This window comes from Peromyscus californicus, unplaced genomic scaffold (genome assembly GCF_007827085.1).
Source record: "Peromyscus californicus insignis strain IS unplaced genomic scaffold, ASM782708v3 Scaffold_19__1_contigs__length_69161282, whole genome shotgun sequence".
NCBI lineage: Eukaryota > Metazoa > Chordata > Mammalia > Rodentia > Cricetidae > Peromyscus > Peromyscus californicus.
In genome coordinates, this window is record NW_026294491.1 from 63,328,525 (window position 1) to 63,352,880 (window position 24,356).

Here is a 24,356-nt window from a genome sequence, read left to right on the forward strand (position 1 = left end):
AGAGCAATTAAAGAGTCTAATGCTTATTGTAATAAAAAAAAAAAAACCCCATACTGCTCAGGGTGATAGAACAGCTATAGAAGAGAGAACAAAAAAATCAGGAGAAACCATAAAGCAAATATTTTGGCAAACTTCTATAAGTGAACAAAGACAAAAGTTGAAAATATGAATAAATGACATTGTCATTGAAGGTCTTGTAGACACAGGTTAGGATATAGCAGTAATTGCACCAGAATCTTGGCATCCAAATTGGCCTCTCCAGGAGGTAAATGTTCAGCTTTTAGGTATTGAAATGTTATCTCAAGAAAAACAGAGCATGAGATGGGTCAAATGTATAGGGCCAGAAGAACAGAGAGGAAAAATAAAGCTATATGTGGCTAATATAGCCATGAATTTATGGGAATGTGATTTGTTACATTAATGGAATGCCCAGATTAACATTCTTCCAATCTCAGAAACAAACCACAAACTAGCATATGTTTCTGGGGAAAATATTAGGAGGTATTATTATAAAGAACAGTCACTAACCATTCAAGTTGTACAAAAACAAGCCACAACAGTTGCTGATCTTTCAAAGGCACCAGAAGCCCTACCTTTAAAGTTATTAGATAGACAAGCCTGTATGGGTTCAGCAATGGCCTTTAACATCAGAGAAATTAGAACAGCTGGTACAGGAACAGTTAAATATTCAGCATATTGAAGAATCAACCAGCCCTTGAATTCTCCTGTATTTATTATTAAAAAGAAATCTGGTAAATGGAGAATGGTAACAGATCTAAGAGCTATTAACAAGGTGACTCAGCCAATGGGCTCTATACAGTCTGGAATTCCTTTGCTTTCTCTGTTACCTAAAGAATGGCCTCTTATAGTTATTGATTTAAAAGACTATTTCTTCACTATACCTTTACAAGAAAAAGACAAAGAAAAATTTGCCTCACAGTGCCTACATATAATAATTCACAGCCTGCTAAGAGATATCAATGGAAGGTTCTCCCACAGGGAATGTTAAGTAGCACAAACCTGTGCCAATATTTTGTACAACAGCCATTGGAAGTAACATGTAAACAATTTCCTATATCTATAATTTATCATTACACGGAGGACATTTTACTAGCTGATTCAAATGTGGATATTTTAGAAAGAATGTTTGAAGAAGTAAAGAAAATTTTGCCTTGTTGGGGATTACAAATTGTTCCTGAAAAAATACAAAAGAAGATTCTATTAACTATTTAGGATATTAAATTGGTCTACAAAAAATTAGACCCCAAAAGGTACAAATTAGGTAAGAGCGATTATGGACTCTTAATTAATTTCAAAGACTGCTAGGAGACATTTCCAATCTATGGCCCACTATTGTGATAAAAAATTATGTGCTGAGTAATTTGTTCAAAGCCTTAGATGGTGATAAGGACTTAAGCAGTCAAAGAGATTATCGGCTGAAGCTGAGAGAATTGGCTTTGGTGGGAAAGAAATTACAGAATGCACATGTGGATCATGTGAATCTAAAGCTTGATTGCATTCTGTTTATTTTACACTCTAAGCATTCTACTATAGGAATTTTAACTCAGAGGGAAGATATTATATTGGAATGGATATTTCTACGAAATAAACCAAGTATGAAATTAAAGACATATGTGGGAAAGATGTTTGATTTGATTTTAAAAGGAAAATTGAGACTTTGTCAATTAGCAGGAATAGACCCAGCAGAAATTGTAGTACCTTTAATTAATAATGAAATTGACAAATTATGGGCAGAAAGTGAACCTTGGCAAAGAGCTTGCAGGAACTTTTTTGGGAGCGATTAGCAACAAATATACCAAAAGCAATAGAGTTCAATTTATAAAGAGAACTAACTGGATTTTTCCTCATATTGTACGGGAACACCAATTTCTGGAGCCCCTATATTTTATACTAATGCAAATAAATCAGGAAAGGCAGGTTACAAATAAGAAAATTTAAGTAAAGTGGCTCAAAGCCCTTATAATTTTGTCAGAATTGTATGCTATTCTGATGGTATTAATGGATTTCACAGAACCTCTTAACATAGTTACTGACTCTCAGTATGCAGAAAGAGTTGTTTTACACATTGAAACTGCTGAATTTATTCCTGGTGAGTCAGAATTAACTTCATTATTTATCCAGTTACAAGAAATAATTAGAAATAGGAATCATCCCTTATATATAACACATATCCGATCCCATATGGGTCTGCCAGGCCCTCTAGAACAAGGTAATGATGAAATTGATCAACTATTGCTGGGAAATATGCTGGAGGCCTCAGAATTTCATTAAAAATAAACCCCGGGCCGGGCGGTGGTGGCGCACGCCTTTAATCCCAGCACTCGGGAGGCAGAGCCAGGTGGATCTCTGTGAGTTCGAGGCCAGCCTGGGCTACCAAGTGAGCTCCAGGAAAAGGCGCAAAGCTACACAGAGAAACCCTGTCTCAAAAAAAAAAAATAAATAAAAAAAAATAAACCCCACCATGTCAATAGCAAGGGTTTGAAAAAGGATTTTTCCATGACTTAGCAACAAGCCAAGGAAATTATAAGGAAATGTCCTACTTGTTTTTTATACAACCAAACTCCACTACCTGAAGGAAGTAACCCAAAAGGTACCCAAAGGAATGAAATCTGGCAGATGGATGTGTTTTATTTTCCAGAAATTGGAAAATTAAAATATGTACGCCACACCACTGATACCTATTCAAGATTTCAATGGACAACTGCTCTGAGTTCTGAAAAGGCTGTAGTCAATCACACATTTGTTAGAAGTTATAGCCATCATGAGTATACCTGTATGAATTAAGACTGACAATGTTCCAGCATACGTCTCTAGTAAAATGATACAATTTATTGCTTATTACAATATAAAGCATATTAAAAGTATACCACATAATCCTACAGGCCAAGCAGTCATAGAAAGATCAAACTGAACTCTGAAGGATGTGCTAAATAAACAGAAAGGGGTAATAAAGATCCCCGTAAATAGATTGTATAATGCTTTATTAACTTTGAATTTTCTCAGTGCTAATGAGAAAGGAACAACAGCTGTGGAGAGATTTTAAAAAAGAAGTTTTGCTTGTGTTTCCTCAGGAGAAGAAAAGCTATGAATACCATCAAAATTGATAAAGGTTCGTGTCGCTGTGTGTTGTGGTACGGGTGTGTGGATTCATGCAGATCTGTGGAAAGAAGACTCAGAGGCATCTTAAGAATGAATTTAGCCTTTCATGACTGCAGGGGGGTCCAGCCTGGAGGGACTGAAGCACTTACTTTCTTCTCGCCTAGGGCATTTTTATTTCTCTCTCATTATAGTTTAGCCAGTTAATTTCTGTACCTTGAAAGCAACCTAAAAGGAGCTCCCAGAGACCAAATGCCAAGTGCAAATTACTTGATTTCTCGGTATCATGGTCTTCCTGGGTTTCCTAGACCAAGTTTTGCATAGGCCTTTGATCCCTGGGGGACTCTCTGATCCTTGACTCTCAAACAAGATTCACATAGGGAGATAAGAGAAACAAAAGGTAAGAGAAACAAAAGGTGTGGTTAAACAAAGGAAGGATTAGGGCTAGGTGCTACTCTCTGGAACCAGGCCAGGAGCTCAGCAGGAATGCTGCCACAGGTTTGATTTGAACAGAGACCTCTTAATTAGAAGAGATGATAGTTCACCAACCAGCATGGTCATTCAATCCAAACTAACTTATACGACTAACAAATGCTTCTCATTTGATCAGATAAATCTTGCCAAAAGGGAAATTCTCCAAAGTTAGGATTGGGACAGGGTTTTCTTTTTGCTTTTCAGGAGAATAAAGGCATCCAGCTAAGGAATCTGAAGAACACTGGACAAATGAGACATCTGAAGAAAAAGGACAAATTATCCAGAAAAAAATGTCCAAAGAAAAAGAGTAAATTGACTTATTAGTATATTACATCTCCAATAGGATAAAATTTCATAAATCTTCCCAAATGTTTGTTTCTGGTTTTTCTCTATAGGCATATAATGCAAATGGTCTTTTTGTACTCCTAGTTCAACTAAAACTTAAAGCTGGTTTTGGAGTTGGAGTGTGGCGCTCTCCTCTAAACCTAAGCATGCTTGTTAAAGGATAATGCAAAATCTCTGTCTCATGTCAATAGAGCCACCTGATATGGGACAGAAGAAAAATCAAAATTAAGGGACTATTTTATTGGTACTAATATCATAATCCTTTAGTTTTATTTTAACTTTTTAAAACTTTTCAAAAGATATGAATTTTATACCAAGATTTATAATATATATATGTATATATATATAAACTTTTTGTCATAATAATAATTGTCATATAGAGTACTAATTCTAGAAAAAAGGCTTCATCAGGTTTGAGTCTTTATCAGTTTTCTTCAGTGAATCATGACCTTGCTTAACAGCGACCTTTGAAGTCTCCAAAAGGATGATGGGACTCCATAATGAAGATTCCACATGGACTAGATAATACCACTAAGCTGACAAACACCACCTAAAGATCGGCTTTGGACTACAAACTGCTCAGGACAGTTTTGAGGTGGCTAGTTGAGATGATCCAGCCTCACAGACCACTCTAGCCAGGACTTGAGACAAGCCCTGCACTTTCCCATTACACAGATTATGCAGCTACCTATCCCAGGACTTGACAATTAACCCAAAATTTTCTTTTCAGGATTCCCCTAAAGATGCCTTCACCCCCTCCACCCCAGATATCAGGAAATAATTTTAAGAATAGCATGCCCACATTCCCAAGAGGTGGGGTGGGTGGTTTCTGGTTGTTCAGTGAGTTATGGATGTTTGTCATTGTTTTGGTGGTTGATTACAAGTTGGCATTGGTAATAGGAAAAAAGCTAAAAAGGAGATTAGATTCAGGGTCCCTGTTTTGGAAGGAAAAAAAGAGGATATATATGCTAAGATAAAAAGGTAGATTATTGAATCTACTTTAAAAAAGCAATTGCTAGTTTTACTATTTAACATTGATGTGGATCTTTGTATATTGATGCAAAGTTGAGATTATTTTTGTTAGAACATTATGTACATATACTTCTAATCTTGTTCTAGGTATTGTACCTATACAGTTCATTTAACAATATAATGCAAATTCCTAGTCCTTGAAAGTTATTACCAACTATTTAGGATAATAAAGAAAGGTAGGTTAGCAGTTAGTCACCTATTACAATCAAACTTGTAGTCAGGTTAGGTATGTTTTCAAGGTCAAACAGAAATATATTTTAGATAGATAAATCATCTTCAAATACTTCAGAGATCTACAGAATACGGCATTTAAGATGTTTTAATAACATAGGTTCTTTTTTTTTTATGACAATGAGACATGTCTGTTCCTGGCAGCTCCAATCTCCTTCAGAGAATATGATGGGCATAGAAGAAACTCCATATGGAGTTTACTTTTTTTGTGGTAAAAGTTAGCCACAAGGGCAAGAAAATGTCCTTGCCTTGACTGTTGACGGTATGCTGTCCAAATGGACAGACAGGACACAAAAGAAAGGACTGCTGAACTTTGCCAAGACAAGGTAGGAAGTCCCTTCAGAAAATCCTGCTTCACAGATAAGTCTGTCAGATATACTAGGCCTGTAGGTTGAGGATGAATGCCCCAACATTGTGGAGGAACCTTGGGTGACTGTCCAGGCAGCCAACTGTTTCTGTCATTTCTCACATCTTTTGGAAGTTGCTTGCTTGCACTTACTGCTTACTTTGGTAATATTATTTCCTTCTTGGGTCACTGATGGAGTCGAAGACTAGATAGTTATAGATTTCCTTGTTAACAAATTCAGAAAAGAAACTCACTAAAGAGGTGTAAAGTTTGAAAGACATCAAAAGATAGTTTTTCATTGGTAATACAAGTTAGGATAGAAAGTGAATTAGGTACAACACTTTGGACTCACCAAAATAGGATAAATAATGGAGTATTTTCTCTGAATTTGTCAAATGTTAATGGACTAGACATTATTGACGTAATTATTTCCTGTACATATTATATATACTTATTGTACTTATTATACATAGTTTTATTTTAATATTAGTTATAATCTTTTATTATTTTGGACAAAAAAGGGAATGTGGTGATAACTGATTATACTCTAACAAATAAAATTTGCCTGAAGATCAGAGGACAGAGCTAGCTACTAGATTCAACATAGAGGCCAGGCAGTGGTGGCACACACCTTCAATCCTAGCACTCTGGAGGCAGAGGTCTGTCTGAATCTCTGTGAGCTCAAGGCCATCCTAGACTATATGAGATTAATCCAGTCTAAAAGAGAAACAGAGCCAGTTGGTGATGGCTCACATTTAATCCCAGTATTTGGGAGTCAGACTCCTTTAATCCCAGCACTAGGAAAGTTGAGACAGGAAGTGATATGGCTGGGCAGAGGAAGGCATATAAGCCAGGAAGAGAGAGGAGCTTAACTCTTTTGGCTGAGGACTCAGGAGCGTTCAGTTTGAGGATTCGCAGAGACAGGATCTTCCCCTTTCAGCTGAAGAGCTGGCGAGGTGGGAAGTGGCTATGACTTGTTCCTTTGTCTCTCTGATCTTTCAGCATTTACCCCAATATCTGGCTTCGGGTTTTTATCATAAGACCAATTAGGATTTGTGCAACAACAGTTTCCTGAGCTGAGGGCTGTAGAGACTGGACACTCCTGCACAAAGCTCATTGTCTTGGCCAGAAGGAGCGGGTGAAGTAGCTCTGTGGCCACAGTTGTGCGCTCACCCAGAACTGTTTAAAACGTGGCTGCAGATGCATGCCTTGCTCTGCTTATGGTGATGGTTGCTGCTAGGTCCACCTTCAGCATCCTTGGACTTCTTGCTCTGTGCTGGGATGGGTGAGGTGGCAGAAATCACCTCAGCTAGCCATTCAGCTGCTGAAAGTCACCTTCCCACAGGCGAGTCCCTCCTAGACACTCTGCCATGCCGCTGGCTGACACCACTGTCTAAAGGCTTGGCGCCTCTTTGCCAACTTGGTCAAAGGCTTACCCTGCCTCTCAGACCTCCTCACAGGGTGCCCTGGCCTTCCTCGGAGCCTGTAGTACTGCCCACTCCTCTGTCCCTCTCTTCCCCAGAGCCTTTCACGAGTCCTGTGCAGTCTGGGTCAGCCCTTGCCCCCTGGCATCCTAGCTGCCACACGACATTGATATTCCTCAGGGCTTCCCCGTTCCTATAGTTTTTAAAATCTCTTTATTTATTTGTTTATTTTGAGGCAGGGTCTCAGGTGGCCCTAGCTGAACCTGCTAGGTAGCCAAGGATAAACTTGACCTCACATCCTCCTGCCTCCACCTCCTGATGCTAGGATCACAGTCATGCACCGTCACGCCTGGTTTCTCCTTGCTTATCAGTTTAATGAACAGCCTGTAGCTATTGATTTTTGTAGCTCATGTAATGACAGTTAAATTTATTTACTTTAAACTTTCACATATGTGGAAGTCAGAGACAACTTTTGGGGAACTGGTTCTCTCCTTCCACGGTGTGGTCACGGAGCTCAGGTTACCAGTCCTGGTAGCAAGTGTCCTTGCCTGCTGAGACATCTTGCTGTCCTGTGACAGTTATTTCTGAAAAGTGTTTGGTGAGTACAGTCTTTCAAGTGATGCTTAGCAGTGAGTGTGGCATGTTGGAAAGCTGGGCATCTGGGGGTGACATGGGGCCTGGGGCTCCCCTTTCTCTTCCCTCTGTCTGAGCTCTCTTCCTTCATACCCAACTTTGTTGTCTCCCAAACTTATCAGAACCCCCTTGCTCTTCCATTCCTCAGAATGAATGTCCATCCCCTTCTTCTGATTCCCTTTAGTCCACTTGGAACTTTCCGGTTCCCAGGTTAGCCAATCAGCAAGGTTCTGACCCCTGAGGGCAAACTGGCCTTAGAGTTCTAGCCAGGTCTCCAAAGAGCCTCTGGTTCTGACACCTGCCTTCAGTGAGAGCCAGACTTGGGTGGAGAATAGAAACTTGAGGCTAAAGAGGAAGTGGAGAATTGTGGGTGTTGCTGGGGAGAAACAAGCACACTCTTACTTCACTATGGTTTCCTCCTGGGCTTTCTCAGCTTTCCTCACCCCATCTTATGAGACAGAAGACTACAGTTTCTCTGTAAGCCTTTATCTAGTACAGTTCAGGAGCCTAGCTACAAAGCCTGTGGCTGGAGGATCCACAGGGCCACACGGGCCTTGCTCAGCTTCCCTCTTGTCCACGGAGGTCTCTGCTTCCTCGGCAATTCATCTCACACTGGCTGTGGTGGCTGCCTGGATCCTGCCCTGCCCTGGTCTCTTCTCCTCAGAGCATCCCTAGTCCTTCCCTTCCTGCCCCATCCCAGCTGAGAAGAGGACCTATGGCCTGGGAGGCCACATGCCTGCTATCCTCCATCCTGCTGGTGCTCCTAGCCTCAGGTGAGAACAGGGGACAAGGACAGAGGGAAGGAACCAGGGAGAGGGAAGGGCAGGGGTTGGGAGGTGTGCACAGATGGGCTCTGTGGTTGGGAATGCAGAATACATGGAGTGTTGTGGCCAGCGGCTGGCTCTAAGCTACGTCCTGAGTAAAGACACAAAGAAATGAACCCATCTCCTTGCCCTGCTGTGGAGGCTGGGGGGCTCTGACTGAAGGATGTATCCTCAGGTTCCTGGGCACAGAACACAGTGTTTCTTCAAGGAGCAGAGGGCAAGACCGCTGTGGTGAAATGCCAGTATGATTCCAGCCAGCGCTTCAAGGAGAAGGTGTGGTGTCAGAAAACATCAGCAGAAACTTGTGAAATCTTAGTGTCCAGTCACAGCCCAGATGCTCAGCGGTCAAAATTCTCCATCAGGGACTATCCTGATTATCAATTCTTCAGTGTCACCATGACTGCGCTCACGGTGAGAGACTCGGGTGTCTATTTCTGTGGGATCGCTGAAAATCTCAGAAGAATCTCTATTCTCAGAAACATCCACCTGAAGGTGTCGAAAGGTGAGCTCCCCCATTCTTTCTTTCTTTCTTTCTTTTTTTTTTTTTTTTGTTTTTGGTCTTTCGAGACAGGGTTTCTCTGTGTAGCTTTGTGCCTCTCCTGGAACTCACTCTGTAGTCCAGGCTGGCCTCGAACTCACAGAGATCCTCCTGCCTCTGCCTCCCGAGTGCTGGGATTAAAGCCGTGCGCCACCACCGCCCGGCGAGCTCCTCCCTTTCTGTGTGGCTCTCAGCCTTCCTGAGTCACAAGGCTCCAGAGCTGGAGAGGGCTCTAGAAGCTTCCTCTAGTAGCTGGAAACTGGGGCACAGGGAAGAAAGGCCCCTCCCCCAAGACCATCTGCTGGTTTAGGGCAGAGCCAATCCTAGAACCCAGGCTTGCTGGCTTCTGGGCAGTTCTCACCAGTTACTCTTAACACCTTTCCTTCTTCTTCTTCTTCTTCTTCTTCTTCTTCTTCTTCTTCTTCTTCTTCTTCTTCTTCTTCTTCTTCTTCTTCTTCTTCTTCTTCTCCTTCTTCTTCTTCTTCTTCTTCTTCTTCTTCTTCTTCTTCTTCTTCTTCTTCTTCTTCTTCTTCTTCTTCTTCTTCTCCTTCTCCTCCTCCTCCTCCTCCTCCTTCTTCTCCTTCTCCTCCTCCTCCTCCTTCTTCTCCTTCTCCTCCTCCTCCTCCTTCTTCTCCTTCTCCTCCTCCTCCTCCTTCTTCTCCTCCTCCTCCTTCTTCTTCTTCTCCTCCTCCTCCTCCTCCTTCTTCTCCTTCTCCTCCTCCTCCTCCTCCTTCTCCTCCTCCTCCTTCTTCTTCTTCTCCTCCTCCTTCTTCTCCTTCTCCTCCTCCTCCTCCTCCTTCTTCTCCTTCTCCTCCTCCTCCTCCTCCTTCTCCTCCTCCTCCTTCTTCTGCTGCTGCTTCTTCTTCTGCTGCTGCTAACAGAAATCTCTTTACTGAAGGATCTTATCGCTCCCCCCAGCTGTCACAGCCGTCCTTTCCTGAACATCCCATGACTATAATCCCATCAGAAACCTTCTCTCTAGGGGTGGTGGGCTCCATCACATGAGAGAGACCTCAGAGCAAATGGAGGGAGCACCGAGAGGTGGGGACTGAGAGGAGACAGCTAGACAGAGAGGCCCACAGGAGGCTTAGAGTGGAAGGCACAGAGATGTGTGTTCTCCTTCAGGATCTGCCCTTGATGGCTGAGACTCTCTGAGCTCTGGGAAGGCAGCCCAGAGGCTGATGATGACTTGGGTCTCCTGTGTGCCTCATGCTGAAGACTGCAGTGGTGGAGGGCTTTCTGAATTAGTCTTTCATGTTCATAAGTTCACAGGTTGAACGACCCCTCCTAGCTCTCCCTGCTCCAGAACGTGTCCAACCCTTTGGTTCCATGGGTGCCTGGAGGTTATTTTTATGAAAGCTTTGCCCCAGGCACACTCCATGTCGGGGAGGCATTAGTTGTGACCTTCATATGTTCCAACATAGTGGACCCAGGATGGGGAGACACTCAACCAGTAAAGTGCTTGCCAAGTGTGATGGTTTTAGTTGTCAATGTGGCAGAACCTAGAATTACCAGGGAGACAACCCTCTGGACACACCTGTGAGGGATTATCTTAGCTTGAGGTGGGAAGACCCATTCTAAAAGTGGGCGGCTCCATTCCCTAAGCTTGGGGTATAAAAGTATAAAAGGGAAAGTGGCCTGAGAACATTCATTGCTTTCTACTTCCTGACTGGATGCACTGCAACCAGCTGCTTCCAGTTCCTGTTATCTTGAGTTCCTGCTGTGATGGACTGTACTCTGAACTGTTCCTGTTGTCTTGACTTCCTGCTGTGATAGACTGTACTGTCAACTGTTCCTGTTGTCTTGAGTTCCTGCTGTGATGGACTGTACTGTGAACTGTTCTTGAGTTCCTGCTGTGATGGACTGTACTGTGAACTGTTCCTGTTGTCTTGAGTTCCTGCTGTGATGGACTGTACTCTGAACTGTTCTTGAGTTCCTGCTGTGATGGACTGTACTGTGAACTGTTCCTGTTGTCCTAAGTTCCTGCTGTGATGGACTGTACTCTGAACTGTTCCTGTTGTCCTGAGTTCCTGCTGTGATGGAATGTACTGTGAACTGTTCCTGTTGTCCTGAGTTCCTGCTGTGATAGACTGTACTCTGAACTGTATGCTACATCAATCTCTTTCTCTCATAAGTTGCTTTGGACAGAGTGTTTTATCACAATTAGGAAAAACACTGTGCAAGTTCCATTCCTAAATGCACATTAAAGAAAAAGCTGGGCATGGAGAGACATGCTTATAGTCTCAGCACTGGGGAGGTGGAGACAGGAGGTCCTTGGGGCTCATCGGCAAAGTCCAGTGAGAAACCCAGTCTCAAAAATTCAATAAAATAAAAATGAAATGGATTACACACAAGTGAAGACATCTGAAATTGTATTTTAGCCTCCACATGCACACATACACATACATATGCACACATGTGCACCTGCATACACACAAACATGCACATATGTGCACATGAACACACACATTAAAATAAACACTGGAGACTGGACAGATGGCTCAGTGGTTAAGAGTGTTTGCTGCTCTCTCAGGGGTTCCTAGCCCCCTCTTCACATGGCTCTCAACAGCCTGTGACTCCAGCTCCAGAGGATCTAATACCTCTGGTCTCCATGAGTACTGCACTCACATGCACATATCACCCCACCATAGACACACAATTAAAAACAATAAAAACTTAAAATGAAAGAACACAGGAAGCAGGAGAGGCCCTGGAACATATGAGGCCTCATTTACAGTCACGTGCACTGTGGCTTTTCTTGGGAGGTGACTCCAGCTCCATTCACAGCAGGGCAGATGGCACTCCTCAGGGTCTTCACTTGTTGGCTCCAGTGCCATGTGTGGGTTTCTCCTCTTCCATGGCTGGAGACTGGGGGTTTGGGGGTGTTGAAAAGACAGATTGCTCATTATGATCTCTTACAGCTCCAACTCCATCCACGGCCTCCTGGAGGACAACAGCCCTGGCCTCTGCCACCAGCCCTGTCATTGGCAGGTACTGCGGACTTCCTGGCCTGTCCTGTTAGTCTTGTGTTTCCTCCCACTCTCCTAACTATAGTTCCTAATCGTCACGCTGACAGGTGCCCATTCTCACAGGACGGATGGATTCAGGTGGTCACTTCTGATCATTTTATATAGGCCTCAGTCTTCTCATCTGCAAAATGAGATCACAAGAATATTCCTGTATTTGTCTGTCTGTCTGTCTATCTATCTATCTATCTATCTATCTATCTATCTATCTATCTATTATTTATCCATCATTTATTTATCTATCTATCTACTACCATCTAATTTATCTATCATCTATCTAGATCTATCCATCTATCTGCCATCTACATATCTATTCATCTATCATCTATCTATCTATCTATCTATCTATCTATCTATCTATCTACCCATCTATCTATCTATGTATCTATCTATGCATCTATCTATCTATTATCTATCTATCATCTATAAATCTATCTATCTATCTATCTATCTATCTATCTATCTATCTATCTTTTATGAAGACCAACCTGAGACCTCACATTTATCAGCAGGAGTTCTACAACTGTGCTGTACTCTCAGCCTTATACTTTCTATTTTGAGATTGTGATTTCACTTAATAACTCAAGCTGGTCTTTAATTCACTCTATTACACAAGGTGATCTTGAACTTTTCGTCCTCTTGCCTCAGTCTGTTGAGTGATGGGCCTGTGCCAGCAGCTGGCTAGTTCTTTGTCACAGGAGGTTCTTCTGTGCCTTTTAAGATATTTAGCAGTATCCTTGACCATCCCATGACCAGTACTGCAAGTGTCTTTCTGAATACAACTGGCCGCTAAAAATGTCACCAGACATTACTAGATGGGACGTGCCTATCTTCCTTCGGTACCACCATCTCCTAGAGTGCAGCGAGGATGGACTGGAGTGTGGGTTAGAGGGGATCCCCACTTGCCTACTGCCTCACCCTTGTGCAGGCAGCCTTGTGCCTACATTGCATCTTTACTTCTGCCCTTCTTCCAGCCCTGTTGCTCATCCTTCAGTGTGAGCAGGGTTGTTGTAAGGGAACTGTGTTAAGTCAGGAGAAATGCATGGCCTGAAGTTCTGTTCTCATGGTCTGGAATCTTTCCATGCCTGCTGATGGGCTTCCAGGCTCCAGGCCCTTGGCCTCTGCCACCTACTTCTCTCTGAACCCACATCCCTGAAGACAGTGGATCCCAGGGTCTTGTAGATCACTCTTGTTTAGACATTGAACCAGAAACCAGCTGAGCTGAGATGTCCTTGATGTCTTTCTCTATGACCTTGCCACTCAGCCCCTTCCCTAGAGTCTGCTACAAGCGTGTTCGTGTCTGCCTTCAGGTCTTTGGACTTGAAGTGACTTGAAGCAAGGCATACTGGGATGCACTCAGCTGGCAGAACTGTTTGTCAGGTTCCCTGATTCTCCCGGGAACTGGCTGCATCCCACAGAAAAGGGCTGAGGTAAAGCTGCAGGATGGACAAAGATCCCTGGTGGAAGGAGCCTGGGACTGGCAAAAGGAAGTTGGGGGCAGGAGACAGAAAAGAAAAAAGGAACAATGGCTTGTGACATTGTCAGCATTACCCTGTCATGGAGACTGCAGGACCTAGAAGGCAGGCCCACTGCGTATTAAAGGGGTCCCCTGCCCAGCTGAGCAGGGGACCCCAGAAGAGGCTGGGAATTGCAGGCCTGGGGAAGGAAGGTTTTCTAGCAGGCAGTGTTCTGGGCTCCGACTCTCCTCACCCCGAGAATCTTTGTTCCAAAGCCCTCCAGATAACTGGATGTGGAAGGTCATCATTGCTGGTGTGGTAGTGGCCATCTTGCTACTGCTCGGACTTGTGGTCCTTGTCATCCTGTACCTTGGGAATGCTCGACGAAGAGCCCAGAAAGGTGAGTCCATGTTGTTTTCCCATCAAGGAAACTGACCTGAAAGGCAAGGTGTCCAAGTGGGCTTCCTTCTCCTTCACAAGGCGCAGGCCTGGTGGCCCGGCTCAAAGGGGGTGAGGGGTGGAGGGTAAGGGGTGGGGGCAGGACCAGTTCCACTCAGCTTTCAGTCTGGCTTACCTACTGAACCCCAACCTCCCCACTTATTGCTAGGATTTTGCGTCATTTACTCTTTCCCTCTTATTTTTTTATCATTTTATTTCATGTATATGGGTGCCTTGCTTGCACGTATTTCTAGGCACCGTGTGTGTGCCTGGTGCCTATCAGACCGCCTGGAACTAGAGTTACTGAGAGTTGTGATCCGTTGTGTGGGTGCTGGGAATCAAACCTGGCTTATCTTGAAGAGCAGCCAGTGCTCTTAAGTACTGAGCCACCTCTCCAGTCCCTGCTTTTTTCAACTTTATGATTAGGGACTTGTTAAGTCTCTATAAAGGACTTTCTGGCTGATGATACTGAAATGCACGTTGCTACCATTTTAAAATTTTGTTTATCTCAGTATGAGGGAGGAAGTGCAGAAAGATATGTAGGCAAAAAAAAAGTAGCAGCAACACAGAATGAACGAGTCAAAGGGTTTAATGTACAACATGAAGACTATGGGTAAGAACAGTACATCATGCCCTATATTTTCACCAAGTGAGCGGCTTGTAACTGCTCTTGCCAGAGGAGGGATATGTGTGCACTGGTAGGTTTTTGACTGTCAACTTGACAAATCTAGAATCACCTGGGAAGAGAATCTTAATGAAGAATTCTCTAGATCAGGTTAGTCTATGAGCCCATCTGTAGAGGGAGGGTAATTATCATGATGTTAATCAATGTGGTAAACCTAGCCCATGTAGGCAGAACCATTCCCTAGTCAGGGGGTTGTGAACAGTGAGAGCAAGCATGCAGGATGTGTTTATTCTCTTTCTCTTGGCTGTGGGTGTGGGGTGTCTGACTGCTTGAGTTCTTCCCGAAATGATGGACTGTAACTTGTAATCGTCAGCAAATGTCCCTTCCCTCTCCTGCGCTGCTTTTTTGTTGGGATGTCTGCCATGGCAACAGGAATAAAACCAGACCAATCCATTGTTCTATACCATTAACCATTTTGTGATATATGTTCAACACCATATCATACATAATGTACATCATAGATACACATTTCAAAGGATACACAGTAATTTTTCTCCCTTTGTGGTACTAAGGACGGAACGGAGGCCCAAAGCATGTTAAACACACACTCTACCACTGAACTATGCCTTTAGCTCCCACAGTAAAAACTGAGGGATGGGGATACGGCTCAACTGGTAAAGTGCTTGCTGTATAAACACGAGGACCGGAATCCACTATCCAGCAGCTATATAGACACGGGAGCACACTTGTAATCCTAGCATTGGGGAGGCAGAGACAGGTTCATCGGCTTCACCGAATCAGCAAGTCCCAGGTCCCAGTGAGAGACTCTGTCTCAAAAAAACAATGTGGACAGCTCCTGAGGAACCCCACTCAAGGCTGTCCTCTGGCTTCTATACACTTATGCACACACATACACACATGCCCATGAATATGCACCCCTCACACTTACATACTCACACACACACACACACACACACACACACACACACACACACACACACACAAAGTGAATGTGCTACAAAGAGAAAAATTGTTTTCCTTCAGGTCTTTATTACTATTATTACTAAAGTTTTTTGAGACAGGGTTTCTTCTCTGTGTAGCCCTAGCTGTCCTGGAACTCACTGTGTAGAGAAGGCTGGCCTTGAACTCAGAGATCTACCCACCTCTGCCTCCCGACTGCTGGGATTAAAGGCGTGTACCACCACCACCCAGCTTCCTTCAGGTTCTTGAAGGACGTTTTAATCTTCAAAGTTTTGAGTTTTTAGCATTAATCCCGTATGCGCACTGTGGCCTTCAGCTGACTTCCGCATCCTCTCTTGCTGTTTTGTCCTCTGTGCCCTGTGTCTTTATTCTCCACACGCCTTCCAGGTATTTCTGGGGACAAGGTTAAAATGCATGAGTGGATCAGAGGGCTCCACTTGTGAATATCATTTTTTCAAGCTCTGAAAAAAATCCTTATGGAAGAGAGAATTTCAAAATTCTATCTGCTTATTTTCCAAATGTTATGCAATCAATTTAGTGGGTCACTGTGACATTTGTAGAAAACAGCATAGGAATGGTAAAATGCCCAGACTCTGGACACATATTCTGAGGTTTTATTTCGGAGTATGTGTGAGTGTGCACACAGGGGTGAGTGTGGAAGGGTGTGTTCATAGGAAATACTTCACACTAAGGGCTTTTGACACAAGGAACTAGAAAGCCAACATCTTACCACACATAACCCCACCAGTGAACAGATTGTACTTAATCTGATGTTTAAATATGGAACTTACAGTGAGTGACCTGAAACTGACCGTGAAGTTGAATGGGTTTATGCAGAACAGACACAGGCAGCCAGGCTATGAGGCTTTCTGACTCCTTGGACATTACTCAGTGCTGGGTGCTTGGGAGCTCCCTAGGCAGAAACTACCTTTGGCCAAGCCCTGGCCTCTCCTCCATCAGGGCCCCAGCCTGTTGTTGCCACAGGAAGTGGGGAGGTGGTACATGGGAAGTCTCTCCACTAACTTTCTGGTTTCCTCACAGTTGAGAACGAATGTCACCATATTTATGAAGACTTTCCAGGCCAGCAGGAGGAAACCACTATAAGTAGGAAGGACTCTCCTCTGGGACCTAAGGTACCCTAGCTGTCTGGTGTACATCGGTCCTTGTGAACTTTGGTCTGCGTTCAGTTTCTATTTACTCTAAGTGGTGGCACACACTCATGACTGTTCACATCCTCATGACCTACTTCCATGTTTCCTTTTTGAGTATTTCTTCTCCTTGTGTTCCCGAACTCAAACTAGAGAGACAGACAGGCAGGTAGGCAGGCAGACAGACAGACAGAAACAAAGAGAGAGACAGGGAAAAGATGGGGTGGGGGGGAGGTAGAACCAGCTCTTGGCCATCACCTCTATGGGAGATAGCTCTTCCTGTGTCTTAGGTCCCTAGCCAGCCTACAGACTACTTACCATTGGTCCAGTCAGTATGGAAAAACTTAGTCCTCCTGAGGACTAAGTGGTTTGGGTAGTTTTGCCTCACCTGCAGACCCAAGACTCCTGGTACTAAAGACCCACAGAATTAGAAGGCTCCAGCCCTCGGTATAATGTTAGAATTGGTTCCATGAAATGCGTCTCTAATGAGTCCCCTTTAACTCCACCCTATTCCAGCTTGAATGTGCATAAGGTTCATTTGGAGAACTTAAAAGTTTCTTGAAGGGTATGGTGGTGCAGGCTGGTAATCCCAGCACTTAGGAGCCTGAGGCAGGATGGTCTCCAATTTCAAGCCAGCCTGGGCAACATAATGAGACCCAGTCTCAAGATCACAAGGCCTGGGGGCTGTAGCTCAGTGATAGTCTTTGCCATGCCTATGCAAGACCCTGTGTTCCATCCCCAACATTGAAAAATATACAAATTAATGGTTTCTTAGTTCCCACCCCCAGGGTCTTTGCTTCCACGGATTTGGAGTGAAGCCTGATTCCAATTTGAAATAGAAACCTGGGGAGGCCAGTGCTTCTCAGCACAGTGGCAGGAAAGACAACTTTCCAGCCACCCCTTCCCAGAAGCCCTGCAGACCCAGTGTTACATCCCATATCTTTGTAAAGAAAAGGCTTATTTATTTTTATTTTATGTTTATGAGTGTTTTGCCTACATGTATGTATGTGATGGGTATGCAGTGCCTGAGATGGTCAGAAAAGGGAGTCATATCCCCTGAGACTGGAGTTAATAGACAGTTGTAAGCTGCCATGTGGGTGCTGGGAATTGAACCCAGGTCTTCTGGAAGAGCTGCCAGTGCTCTCAACCATCCACTATCTCTCTAGCCCGTGTTCTGCATCTTAAACTCCGAGCCTGTCCCTCTGCCCTGCTCTGGTTTCTCCAGGCCGCCGGCCACCTCACTGCTGTTCTTTCAACAGACATCTGTTTCCTTCGATTCTCAGGCCTTCAGTCAGCAGACCCTCTCCAGTGAGGACACTGAGATCATCTGCTATGCTTCCCTCATCCACCTCAACCACGTGAGCCCTCAGGACTCCGTCTCTAGCAACATCCAGCCCTACCCGAAGCCCTCGCCTGACCCCCTTCTGTCTGTGGAATATGCTAGCATCTCTAAAAACAGACTCCAGTCTTCCAAGGCTCCCCAAGAGGTGGAGACCAGGAACTGAGGCTGAGCGCACAGGGCAGAGCATGTAGGCATAAAGGCACATCCCAGCAGAGGAGGAACTTCCTACAGCATAGGTGGTCTCAGAATTTTGGGGCCACAGTTTCTTCAAGGAAGATGACCCAAAGCACAGTGGAGAGAGCCTGTGGACCCCTGGTCTCTCCCCTCTGGAGGCCAGTGCTGCGAGGATGGTCTCCATGGACAGAGACCTGGGCCAGTGCCTCTCGATGACGTGCCTCCCTTCCTGTGGTGACCACCGCTTCCTTCTCCACTGGCTCTTGAAACCCAGGCAGATTGTGTAAGTTCCCCAGGAACTCCAAGTCAGCAGGGGATGTCTGCCCAAGCCCCAGCTCCTCCCCATACCAGCCTGTTTCTAAAACCATCCTGCTCGGGGACTCTGGTGACCCTGCCAGGAAGAATACCAAGAGGCGGGCAGTGCCCATCATTGATCTGTCTTCTGAGGCATTTCCAACCACAGCGGACCCAGGGAGCTTCCTTCCCATAGCCAGCCGCACATCTCTGTCAGAGCGTATCCGGGATCCTCTGCCTTCGAGAGGACCGCCATTCTCTCTGCTAACTGTGTCTAACTACACCTTCTAGGCCACATCCCCCTTCCAGGACCCCAGCACAGAAGAGTCGCCTCTGTCCTCAGCCCCAGGCTCCATGCAGACAGACTTCTCACCAGCACTCAGACTGAGGGAGGCAGGTTCAGGGAAGGAATGGGATGCTGTGAGTGTGGCCCTGTTCTTGGGGACCCTGCCTCACCCTGATGCTCATATCTTCCTCCTGCAACACAGATTTGGCTGGGAGAGACTGGGTGATTACTATCCCCGACAGGAGTCCAACTCTGCCTTGCTCTTGGATTATTGGTTTTTGCTAATGGTCTCACATGACCTCTGATCTTTCACGACTCTTTTTTTTCCCCCGAGACAGGGTTTCTCTGTGTAGTTTTGGTACCCATCCTGGATCTCACTCTGTAGACCAGGCTGGCCTCAAACTCACAGAGATCTGCCTGGCTCTGCCTCCCTAGTGCTGGGATTAAAGGCGTGCGCCACCACTGCCAGGCTCCTTCATGACTCTTAACAGGACCTTTGCTCTTGGTCTGGGTCTCAGTCTACACAGTCCCCTAAGAACCCATTTTTATTGTATGTCCTTTGAATTGGCTCTCCTTTCTATGACTCACCCTGAGGGTTGGGCTCCTCATGAGCTGTCAAAATCCCAAAGGATTTTCTCAGACTGGAACTCCTAGAGCTGACTAGGCTGTGTTCACTGGATGGATATTGATGGATACTTAGTGAAAGATTTACAACAAGCCCCCATGGTCAGGTGTGTCTGCATATGCCTGGCGGATACTTCCGCCTAGCTAGGTCCAGGTCCAGATAGCCATTTCCGGGTCAGGGCATCTCGCGTGACCAAGATCCATGACGTCCCACTGGCCACGTAAGCGCGCAACGTGGCCATGTGATCTACGCGCTTGCGTGTAGTAGTGACGCTGATCTGTCCACGCCCAGCCTTTAAAATCAGGCGCCATGTTCCCGGTTCCTTCTTCTTCTTCTTCTTCTCCCTTCTTCTCCATACACGTGTTTCCCGCAGGCCTGTTCACTCTCTGTCCCTTTAATAAAACTCTTGTTAGCGGATTCTGTCGTGTTTCGTGGCATTTCCTTGCAGGGTAAGCACACAACGCAGCCGAAAAACTAACACTTAGGACTGCCAGGCTCTACACTCAAGCTTGAGGATAGAGAGATTGAGTCTAGGATGTTGTTGGGGACACTTGTAATGTGCCCCATGCCTCTGTATGGATGGAGAGCGCAAACAACCCTCCATTTTACCATTGTGTTTCTGGTCCCTGCTCCCTCAAGGATCTCTTTGTGTATGTATTGGGGGAGGCACGTGAGTGAACAGTGACAACCATGGCTTAGCTGGAGGGACGTATGGGGGCCAGGACAGGACAGGGGAGCAGATCCTTAAGTGACAGAAGCCTCAATGGGCAACAGGGGACAACACAGGCGCAGCTCACTCTGCTGAGAGGTTCGAGGGGAGCAATTCCTAATTTGCCAGTGGCTCCAGAGAGGACAATGAACTCCTCCTTCCTTTTGGACACCTGCTGCCGCTGAAGGCCTGGGCGCCTTTCCAGAGCTGTGCCCTCGGGATGGTGTACTCGCCTCTCCTTACCGCACACAAGCACGCACGCACACACACACACACACACACACACACACAAGAGGTGTCTTAGTTTCACTTTTCTGTGACAAAGCACCCTGACAAAAGGAATGTAAATGAGCCGAGGTTTAGCTGGACTCACAGTAGGAGGGTCCATTCCACAAGGGCAGGGAAGTTCTGGCAGCAGGAACGGAGTTGGGGGTGGGGGCGGGGCAGCTCTCCGTGTTGCAGCTACAGTCAGTAAGCGGAAAGCAATAATTGTTGGGGCTCAGCCTGCTTTCTCCTTTGTATTATTTATTCATTTTTTAAAAATTTATCTGGGGGGGGCGTGTGCGTGCGTGCGTGCGTGCGTGTGTGTGTGTGTACAGGTGCTACATGAATACAGGTGCCCACAGAGGCCAGAAGAGGGTGTTAGATCCCCTGGATCTGGAGTTACAGGCAATTGTGAGCCTTTCCCTACCTGGGTGCTGGAAACTGAGCTTGATCCCCCCGCTAGAAAAGCAAGAGGTGCCCTTAACCTCTGAGCATCCTGATCTCTGCAGGCCCCTCTCTTTAATTTTGTTTTAAATCATGCTTTGAAATTTTTAGACACACACACACACACACACACACACACACACACACACACACACACACACACACATATATCTTTCTACATCTCTTCGTAGTCCAGGACCCAAACTCAGGGAATGGGTCACCTGCTTTCAGGGTGGGTCTTCCCACTTCCATTAACCGAACCAGATATTCACTCACAGGCCTGGAAGAGGCTTGTCTCCTCAGTGATAACCATCCCAGAGCAGAGATGCTTTTGAGCCCCAAGAGGCTTTAGGCCCATCCACAGGCCTCCATCAGCAGTCCCCGAGGGTCAGCCTTCTCTTTCCCTATCTTCCTCAGGGAGTCACAGGTGGTGGTAAAGATTGCATGATCAATCTCTCCCTTTACTCCTCAGGGGTTGCTTCAAGTCACCTTCCAGGAGATTCTTTGTTTTGTGTCAACAGCCACAGCAATAACAACAAAGTAAAAGTAAACTCCAGAGGCTGGGCATGGTGGCACACACCTTTAATCCTAGCACCAGGAGGTAGAGGAAGGTGGATCTCTGTGAGTTCAAGGCCAGCCTGGTCTGTGACCAGGTCAACCAGGGCTACATAGCCAGACCTTGTCTCAAAACAACAATAACAAGAACATAACTAAAGATGAATTTGGGGAACAGCCTATGGGAGAAGGGGTGGCCTTACCCTGCCAGAAGCCAAGACTCCCTACAAAGCTGTTAATGTTTACCGCTGTATTCGGAGTGGGAAACTGGCTGAGGCAGCTGAGTTGGGAAGAGAGAAACTGACTTAGAGAGGTGTGGGAGGTGTGGGATTTGACGGAGCAGACTTTCCCAGTCAGAGGAAAGGCTGACACAGCTATCATCTACCCACATGAGGGAAAATTAAAATTAGATTCCTACCTTATGTCTTATATAAAAATACATGCCAGATGGAGCAGAAGCTAAATGTGAAGAGCTGAACAATAAAACCTTTAGAAAAAAATACAAACCTTTATGTGAGCTGGGCGGAGTGGCACATGTCTTTAATGCCAGCCCTCGAGAGGCAGAGGTAGGTGAACCTCTGTGAGTTTGAGGCCAGCCTGATCTACACAGAGCTCCAGGACAGCCAGGGCTACATAGTGAGAACCTGTTTCAAGAAAATAAAAGAGTTTGTGTGGTTTCAGGGTAGAAGATTTCTTGTAAGTCAGAAAAGGCACAAACCATAAATCATATGTTTGACTTTATTAAAACCGAAATCTTTGATACCAAAGGAGATTCCAGAAACATGGCTACAGGATGAGCTATAGACGAAGAGCAGGATCCACAGCACGTCTCTGGGAAGAGATCACCAGCCCAAATTCACAGACATGGCCTTCACATTCAGAAGAAGGACGAGATGGTTTAGCGGGGAAGCCTGGCTGTCTGAGTTTTGTCCCGGAACCTATACAAAGATGGATGGACAGAACTGGGTCCACAAAGTGGTCCTCTGGCCTCCACACATGTGCCATGGGGTGCCCACCCCCAAGCCTCCTCACTAATAATTTTGGGTCAGGCAAGATGTCTCAGGAGATAAAGGTATCTGCTACTGAGCCTGACAACTTGAGTTGGATGCCAAGGAGTCACCTAGTGGAAGGAGAAAACTGACTGCCACAGGCCTTCCTCTGACTTCTGACCTCAACATGTGTGCTGCGGCATGCACAAGCATGCCCCTCCTCGAAGTAAAATAACGTGTTTCTTTTCATTGAAAAAAGGACAGATCATTTCAGCTGCCATGGAGAGAAGGATAACCTGGCTAAGCAGTCGTAAGGGAACGAGGAACCATACAGTTAAATTCACCAGCAACGGCAACCGGAAAAACTCACATCCCAGCCAGAAACTCCGATGGCCACCAGGCTGCCCAGAGCCTTCAGATACAGGGCTGGGATGTGGCCCAGTGGCAGGGTACTTGTCTGTTATGTTAAGGGTCCTGGAGTCAATCCTCAGGACCATGATATATATGTATACACATGCACAGAGGCCAGGTCCATAGAGATATATGTAAACAATGCATACTTTCTCCCTGTCCTCCCCTCCTCTCCCCTTCCCTCCACCCTCTCTCCTCCTATTCTCTCCCCTCCACCCTTTTTCTCCTCTCCCCTTCTCTCCCCTCCCCTCCCTCATCTTCCCAATCCTCCCCCTTCCCTTCCCTCCCTTTCCTGCCCCTTCTCTCTCCTTCCCTCCCTTCCTCTCCCCATCTCTGTTCCCTTGTGGCTCTGGGGGTCCAACCCAAGGCCTCACACACGTTAGTCAGGAGCTCAATCACTAAGCTATATCCCAAACTCTGACTTAACATTTGTGAATTCTGAAGGGTCCTAATAATCACTATTGGAAAATACATAGTTTCCCCAAATGTGGAGGCCCAAATGGTCCTTTTTCCTGTAAAATCACTTTGAGTCTGTATGGATATCAGGTTTCTAGAACACCAATATTTATTCAACAGAGAAAACAACATTTAACTATGGACGTGGGATAAAAAAATCAAACAGCTCAAACGTAGCGTCACATATGAACTTCAGCGGGAAGAAAGGTCGTGTAAATTCGACCTTACACAATGTCAGAGAGAACACGGGTTTTTCGTTTCCAGGATCTGAGCCATGTCTCCTCTCCTTCGCGTTCTCCATTTTCAAATACAGGGTTTGACTAAGCTGGGGCATGTGTGTGTAAGGTGCAGATTCTCTGTAGGTTTCTGAATGCTTGATTAAGACACTCTGATGGGCCAGCCTGACTCCATTTTAAGATTAAAAGCCATCTTGTTACAAGATGTTCATTCCTGGTAAAACTTAGATTTAACCAGGTTTTGACCCATTTTCTGGAATTTGACATGTTCCACCCTATAGTCCAACCTCCAGCCTGATAACGTGTTCAGCCAAGTTCCTACATAACCAATATTCCTCTGGAAACCCCCCAACCCTTGAAGACCCCCTAGTCTTGTAGGTTTTTTGGGTGGGGTATATAAGCCCCACTTTTCCTATTCAGTGCTATTTTCTCAAACCCCACTTCAGGTTTTCTCAGCCCTGTCTGAGAAAATAAAGCTTGTTTATTTTGACCAAAGAATTTGGGTCTTTATACTCATTCTCTGGGATTAACAATCAGAGGCCCCAATCCAAATTCCGGACCAGAATGCTGCCTCCAGAAGAGGTGTGCACCTTGACGATGTTCCAAGGCTCTGAAGCATGCTTCTGACGGGCGGGTGTTGGAGCAAACTGCTGCCCTAACAAGAACCAGCAGGCACTGTCTGAGGAGGCTTCCATCTGTAAGTCATAGAAGGCATCTCCTCTGTGACATCTGTGCTTCTGCTGGGGTCCCATCTGGGAGGCAGAGAGGTACCTGAGGAGGTCCAGGGCACTAGCAAGCACGTTGCGCTGCCCGTCTGATTTTTTGTGCCTGATTCTTGGTCACCTGTGTTTTGTTTGCCTCCCGCCCAGGGCACCAGCGAAAAGTCACTTTGCCTGCCCGGTTCTTGGATGCCAGGGACGGAGATGGGACTC

The 24,356-nt window shown here is 45.5% G+C and overlaps 1 protein-coding gene across 1 annotated transcript; it reads left to right on the forward strand.

Moving 5' to 3' along the window:
• The first annotated feature begins 8,108 nt into the window (after positions 1-8,108).
• Positions 8,109-18,740, forward strand: LOC128113954 (CMRF35-like molecule 8). The gene is given in 9 exon segments (XM_052743804.1): positions 8,109-8,375; positions 8,602-8,928; positions 11,886-11,955; positions 12,689-12,691; positions 13,723-13,847; positions 16,533-16,590; positions 17,922-18,115; positions 18,118-18,168; positions 18,430-18,740. Coding segments are annotated over 9 exon segments (1,197 nt in total). The 5' UTR covers positions 8,109-8,317.
• The last annotated feature ends 5,616 nt before the right edge of the window (positions 18,741-24,356 follow it).